Source organism: Astatotilapia calliptera, chromosome 6, assembly GCF_964374335.1.
Source record: "Astatotilapia calliptera chromosome 6, fAstCal68.1, whole genome shotgun sequence".
NCBI classification, from domain to species: Eukaryota; Metazoa; Chordata; class Actinopteri; order Cichliformes; family Cichlidae; genus Astatotilapia; species Astatotilapia calliptera.
Window position 1 is genome coordinate 10,780,699 of NC_137427.1, and position 7,641 is coordinate 10,788,339.

The 7,641-nt window shown below is 35.7% G+C and overlaps 1 protein-coding gene across 1 annotated transcript; it reads right to left on the reverse strand.

The window, feature by feature from the left end:
• Positions 1–244: 244 nt before the first annotated feature.
• LOC113023232 (polymeric immunoglobulin receptor-like) lies at positions 245–6,051 on the reverse strand. The gene is made up of 8 exons (XM_026169258.2): positions 5,967–6,051; positions 5,433–5,759; positions 4,561–4,881; positions 4,134–4,433; positions 3,521–3,580; positions 3,164–3,265; positions 2,999–3,075; positions 245–1,427 (listed from the first exon to the last, which is right to left on the reverse strand). The coding sequence occupies exons 1-8, from the start codon at positions 6,001–6,003 to the stop codon at positions 1,263–1,265; spliced, it is 1,389 nt and encodes a 462-aa protein (XP_026025043.2). The 5' UTR covers positions 6,004–6,051; the 3' UTR covers positions 245–1,262.
• Positions 6,052–7,641: the final 1,590 nt, after the last annotated feature.

The window sequence follows — 7,641 nt, forward strand, 5'->3', positions numbered from 1 at the left end:
TGTCATATTGTGCTTTGGAATTGTATTTTCCTTCTATTGTGATGCAATGAGCACAAATTAAAACAGATTTGTTCATAGAAAACCTTTAGCTGATTTTCTCTTTAAGCAACTGGGTGACATATCCAGATCCAGCGTGAGAAGTGTGTTGTTATTTTTATATTTAAAAGTTTCCTTTGCAATATGCTTACCACTACAGTCACTTCCAATTTTCACAGAAAGATTCATCACAAAAGAGGAACAACAGTCATGTTTTTCTGTCGTCTTTATTTCTGTCTGTCTGGAAAGTCCAAAATGGTCCCCTGGAAAAGCAAATCTAATCATTTCAAATACCGTCATAATTGTTCACTTTATGCCCATAACCAATTATTTGGTGCCACATCATTAGTGAAAAGTAAAAAGAAGTTATAATATTAAATATAGCACTTATTTTTAAAAATTACAATAAAATGAAAGGCAAGAATTAAAGTTTTGCAAGAAACATACCTGTATCCAATCTTTATACCTATTAACAAGTGATGCAAACTGCACTCTTGTAAAATACTGCAGTAAAATTACTGGTGCTGTAACCACAGGGTCACTGTGACACACTAACCAGTGACAATGAAAGTGAGACTTTTTGATGGAAGTTGAGTTTTTTTTAATCTCCTCAGAAGAAAATTAAAGTTGAAGGTTTCATTCAAGTGGCACCAAGCTCTCTAGAAGTGAGAAAAAAAGTTTCCTACATAGAAGAATAAGAAAAACAAAAAATATATAAATACATCATCATAAATTTAAGCAATACAATACTGCGGTTATCTCACTTAGTACTGTGGTTGTACTACCAAATTTAAACCAAGCATTACCAAAAATATACGTCGGTTAATAGAAGCACTCCACGGGGGAAACCTGCCACATTTGTGCTGCTATTAGATGGTTACGTGACACATGTTGATGAATAATGTTTACTTTTGTCTGCAAAATTGAATCCAGTAACTGCTTGTGTCAGAAATCTTCAATTGAAACCAATGGGGGGGGGAAAAGTATCATAAAATGAAAAAAGCAATGATTACATTTAATTTTTGGTTGGTTTCTCACAGTTTCAGAAGCACAGTCCACATCATGCTGTCAACAGCAAGCAATACCTTAACCTGAACAGGTTTAGTGTGCTAAGGCAGTGAAAACAGCAAAAGAATGAAAAACAAAGGAACATTTATTAAGTGCAAGCCCTGGTGAACAAAACACTTTGAATCTGTTTTTGAATGTACGCACAGATGTAATTAATCTCATCTTCTATTGGCTTTATGGAAATCTTCATTACAGTAGATTTCTTCAGATTGTGTGCAGTTTTCATAGTCTGGTTCATCTTCACCTGCATCATGATAGTCGTTACAGGCACTCTTGGAGGTCTGCTTCTCTGAATACCTCACAACTTCATCGTTTCCATAAATCTATTCAGAAACCAATGGAAAACACATGACGGTGTTATGGAAACATTTTATAAAGCAAACATTAAAAAACAACATTTTTTTCTGGCACCACTTTCAAACTAAGATTGTCTTATGATCTGATTTCACCACTAATGAGTAAAACCACATCTATCCAGACTCACAATATGAAGAATTATAGTAAGAGATGTGTATAAAATACATTATGTTTGACCAACAATTACAATCTGATAGAACACTAAAGGCAAATAATGTTTCAAATATTGCTGCAGATAAATTCCATAGTTTACCGAAGTGTTAGGGTGAAAAGAAGTTAAAAAGTCTAAAACTGGATGCTTCCCACATGTTCTCAGCTCAACATCATAGAAAGTATAAAGCTGCAGCTCTCTTAAGTGTAGCCTGTGGGCCAGAGTATGTCATCAAAAACATTTCGTGCTATCCCCAAATACCTCAATGAGACAATCCACTACTATAAATTTTTTTAGTCGGCGGTTAATTTCACACTGTAGAACTGCAGAACCAGCAAAGGGACTACTTCTCTTTTTTCTCTTATGTTTTCAAATCTTAACTGATTATTTCTTCCTTAAACTGTGCTTGTTGTTGTGATAATTAATTCAAATCAGTTGTAATCCCCACAATTTCAAGATGAGCATCAAGTTTTGTCATCAAATCACTGTCACACCTGTTGCAATTATGGTGATTTTAAATGTGATTACTTAATTATTTGATCCTATATTAGTGTTGAACATTATTAGTGTTTGAATTCTTGAGTTAAATGTAAACATGTTTTTTGTGGTCACACAGACATTTAAGTTTAATATTTTGATCAAATCCTAAATTACTGCTTATGTTCATCCTTAAGTTCAAACTCCTGTTTTGTAGAATCTTTCTCCAGGGATCTCAGTGATATCATGCTCAGAACAGTAAGGGTTATAAGGCATAGTTATCAATGCCTGCAAACCTCTTGCTCTCCAAGTGAAATTGCTTAAAAGAATTTGAATTGCAATTTTGGTGATCTGTGACCTTTACTAAACGCCAACACTGTCACATGACAAGACTGAAGCCGTGCTATAGGCTCCATGAAGCTGTGCATAGCAGTAGCAGTGCTTTCATCTAGTGTCAAACTGATGTTTGACATAATTCTGCTCTGTTAAATTATAAAAACTCATAAACGATGAAATGTTTATGATGTGGGACGCCTTGTAATTCCCTTACAGTTACAGTTATGTTGTTACTTGCATTACAAAGGTTCTTCAGTTATATGCTCTTCCTGCTCACTCGTGCTACAATCAGCTGATTTCAGTTCATATGCAGGAGGAGGAGGATATAGTAGGGCTGTACAGCTTTGGAGAAGTGGAGATTCGAACATTACTTTTATTTTTATTGGAAAAAAACAAACAAAAACGAGAGTGTGAACCAATGTCCAAAGAAAAACTTTGAATGACCTTCAGAAAGCCTTGAGAACTTTTTAAAAATTACATGAAAGTCTTTTGCAAAGTACTGTATTGAACACAGCTAAGAATAAAATCAGTTAGTTGTGGTATAGTGAGACTTGTTGTCTGCTGTTGTCTTACGCCATTTTCTGCTGTACCCATTACTTCCTCTAAACCTCCTGTCTTTGATGTATTTCTGTTCACGACAGCTTCATTACCTGAACACACACAGCATAAAACGTGGTTATGCTCTTTTCACATGTACATTTCATGAAATTTGTGCATGTCTATGAATCCAGAATATACCTTTTATTTTCTGACGTTTGCACTTATAAACTATAAGCACAAGGACACATATAAGTACCAGCAGCAGGGCGGGCACAGCGTAAACCACATATTGTCCTGCATCTGAAAAACAGAAACCAAAACAGAAACAGTAAAAAAAACATCCTCAAACATTATCCTTTGTGATAATGTTTCTTTTTATTGATATTTGCTGTTGGCCACGGGTGCACACACTCTGTTTTGCCATGAAACTATAACTAGTTCCAAAAAGTATCCATAGCTTATGGAGAGGTAAAATATTTGATCTCACAACACTGATCAACAGCACTATAGACTAAAAGATGCATACTGTATATACCGTACCCTTCATAAGTTTACCTGAAATTTGTGCTGGTGTTTCCACTGTGGAAGCTCCATTGCCAGTGTGCTGCTGAAAGACTGTTGGAGAAACAAGGCTCTTAGCAACTTTTTTTAAAAAATAAAGGAAGGAGTAGAACTCTAGCAGTCAGTTAAGTCTTTCTGAAAGTATTCACTGAGCTAAAGTTAGACTTTAACTAATTTAAACAGTAAAACACCCTGTTATAGGTGCATGTTTTTCTCATTCGAGAATTGAATGAATTGAATCATCATTGAATCATCATATATATATTTTCATTTTCGGTAATATTTCATTAGAAAATAGAATAATTAGTTAGAATAATATTATGTTTATGTATAATAATAATGTTTTAGCTTTTAGCTTGGAGAACTAAGTACACAATCAGAGGTACTTCTGCAAGGCTGGAAGAGGCTGTGTCTATATTTAAGCCACCAAAAAAGTGTAAGTAAGCAGCAGTAAATGAGATTTTCCGTAGTCCTAGTTTTACACGAGTATCCTCAGTCATCACGCTACAAATGACACAATGACATGACACACTAACACAATGGTCTGAGAATAGGGTGTAACTTACAGCTCTAACCATGTTATTTCATGCACAAGTATTCGTCTCACCGACTGAAAGCTGAATCCTGGTGTAGTTTCCATGGCTCCACTGAGAGTCTGACCCACACCAGTATGTCCCAGTATCATCTGCTTGTATCTTAGTGATCATCACTGAGAAAGAGCTGGAAGAACCATTATCTTCTATTGCAAATCTACTTTGACTTGTCACCATGTCTGTGCATTTGTTGCGATGGTCTCCCTTACAGAGAAACTTCCTGTTATCCCGATGTTGTGGAGGATAGGGACACTGAAAAATTAGTGGATGTCCTACAGTACCATTTATTTGAGTTGACTTGACACAGCACCACTCTGTCAGATGGAAAGACAAAATTGTGAAATCACAAACTATTCAGCTTTCCTAAAAAGTGTTTTGCAGAAAACTGTACTGTAGGCTGTCTTTCAGTTGGTGTAAAGTGATATTACTATGACCTCTCACCTTTGACTTTCAGCTCAACAGCAGAGAAAACATCCAGGTCCGAGTTTCTTTGGACACCACAGAGGTATGACCCTGAATCACTTTTGACCAAGCTGTTAATGGTCACTGTGAATGTTCCTAACATTTTGTCATCATCAAGTCTGAATCGCCCATTTTGTTTGGTGTCAGAGGTGATCAGTGCCTGCTGCAGACATGTGGAGGGCTGGTTTCCTCTGCAGATGTACTTCAAGCTGTTCTGGTACTGAGACTCATACGGACAACTGACAGACTCAGAGTATCCCTCATAACTTTGAACTTTGGTCACAGTGTCACAGCAGCTGTCTGTCAAAAATATAAACAGTGTCAAATGACATGTTAGAGTCGCAGAAGAGCAGCATGACATTTTTATATTCAGGTTCTTGTGGGTTTTTTCTTGCTTCACATGCATTTGTGCTTTCAGATAGGCATTGATGTCTATTGAGAGTTCACCGCCCACAAGCTTGAGATTACCACAATAATTTTCAGCGGAAATAAATGATCAAGGCCGCTCTTTTTTTTCACCATCATGTGGTTAGGTGACATATAAAATTATTATAAATAATATATAATATAAATATAATAAATATAATAAATATATATATATATATATATATATATATATATATATATATATATATATATATATATATATATATATATATATAATTAATAACATTTAAAATCATTTTAATGTTAATGTATCATTAATGTATTATGTTAATATGTTTTAACATGTGTTAATACATGTTAATGTATTATTTGTTGATTAAAAGGATTAGGTCCTGATACATTAGATTAGACAAGATCAGACAGACAAGGACGGACAGACAGATTAAGCTGAGGGGATTATTTACCTCGTACTAATTTAAGCTTGACTTCAGTGTAGATATCTTTTCCAGTTTTGGTCACTCCACACCAGTATTTCCCAGCATCGGCAGAATGAAGATCAGAGATGGTCGTTGTGAAGATTCGTGCTGTTTTGTCATCATGGATCCTGTATTTGTTTTTCCTTGATTCCGATGTTGTAACAAGAACATCACTGTCACCACAGTTGTTCTTACACAGGTACTTCTCATAAGACTCGTAACCCTCATCATAGGAACAGGAAACTTTAACTATACTCCCCACATATCCAGTCACATGGATCACCCCTACTGCACTGGTCACACACCTCAGAGCAACTGTAAAATCATGAAAATATAGTTTAAAAAAAATACATATAATTATTTATTTTGTCAGAGCAAGAGTCATGTATAACATTCCCGAGCCTAATGAAAGCTGTTTTTCTGACCTTAACTACAAAAGAAAAAAGATTTAATGCATATAAATCTAAATCTTAAATTTGTACTCTTCATCTGTTTACTTTTGTAGCTATTTAGACAACTTACTGCAGATGGTGAACAGCAGGTTACGAAGGATCCACATCTTTGCTTTGTTTCGTAGAAACAAAAAGCTGACAGGAAACGTACTGAAAATGGGACACCCACAGTTTGAGCTACTACATGTCATTGGCAGTACTGAAGCTTTCACTTCTGCATTGAGATACAAATGTTTTTCAACTCGTGCTCATTTGCATTTTTTTTTAATGTAGAAATTTTTCGACATTCTTTAATGTAATTCAAAGTGATTAGACTGGTACTAGAAAATGACTTCTGTCTGATGAATTGCGGGAACATTGTGCCTTTGAACTAAAACAGTTCAGCTGACAAATTTAACACTTAGAATAGAATTTTATTTTCCTGCCACTGAGGGGCAGTACAACCTAATATCATAATAAGAAGGTTCATGTACAACAGGACCATGACTGATTAATATTCCCTGATTAATACTGATTAATAATTTTACATTGTGTTAAAATAGCTCTGGATTTATATTGTTTGCAGGATTTGTTTACAAGACTTTGAATAGTTTTTCATTTTTGTGATTTCCAGTGCAAATCAATTTGGGTCATCATCATTAACACTCTAACCATATGGTATTAGAATATTTATTTATTATTTATTATCATTCTCAAACATCTTGATAATTTGATGATAAAAGGTCATTTTTAACTGATATGCATCAGAAACATTTACTTCTTTTTCCAGAAGTATTCCTTCTTTCCTTTTTCATTTCGTTTTTGTCTTTCTTTTAACAAATATCATCCAAAATGTTAATAGTTAATAATAGTAATAGTTAGAAGTTAATAATTAGATCATCCTTTTCTCAAAAATTTTGTCAAGATCACTGCGGAACACAGTCGCAGAAACACAAAAAAAGAATTTCAGTAAATGTCACGCTGCATCTACTTTTGTTTACTACTAAAGATGTTTTTTTCCCATTCTATATTTAAAGATTAAGTGCATCAGTCTCTAAAGACACACACACACACACACACACACACACACACACACACACACACACACACACACACACACACACACACACACACACACACACACACACACACACACACAGTCTTCTCCTTCAGAAACCAGACATACTTACAACCTAAAATATTGCGCCACCATGTAAAAAGCACTGACCCCACCCTGACCAGTGCATTATAAAATGCCACTGGTAGTATACAGTATGTGGGTGGAAGCATACATGTGTATTTTCCCTGAGCTCAGCCATTCCCTGGACTCCAGCTGACCGCTCAGCTGTGCCCCTTGCATACTGTAGCACAAACTGTTTCCATATCTCACACACTCTCACAGTTAAAGGTTAGCATTAAGACCCCCATGCAGAAGGATAAGTGTGTCCCGAATTAGCGAGGATGCCAAGGCAAGCTGGACCATTGCCAAGATGGGTTGCCAGGGGGTATTGAGTGTTTGCTATTGTGGGTTGGGTTTCTGCAGTGTAGCCTGTGTGCATGTTGGCAGTGCGCAGGGCGCGTGTGTTGTGGTCTTCTCAAACTACAACCCAAGACAAGCACACCTATGCAACACACACAGAACCTTAGTATGTTAAGATGTTCTGCACTGTTATATAGAGCTGACCCTCTCAGGTCTCTATCTTTAGCTTTAATGGTATGTGTTGATGCCTCTCTATATGTCTCTACATGTTAACTGAAAGTAAATA

Coding starts and splice junctions, on each gene's coding strand:
- LOC113023232 (XM_026169258.2), bottom strand. CDS start 6,003: ATGTGGATCCTTCGTAACCTGCTGTTCACCATCTGCA. Junction 4,434..4,560: donor TGTTGAGCTGAAAGTCAAAG/GTGAGAGGTCAT, acceptor TCCATCTGACAG/AGTGGTGCTGTGTCAAGTCA. Junction 3,076..3,163: donor CAAACGTCAGAAAATAAAAG/GTATATTCTGGA, acceptor GTGTGTGTTCAG/GTAATGAAGCTGTCGTGAAC.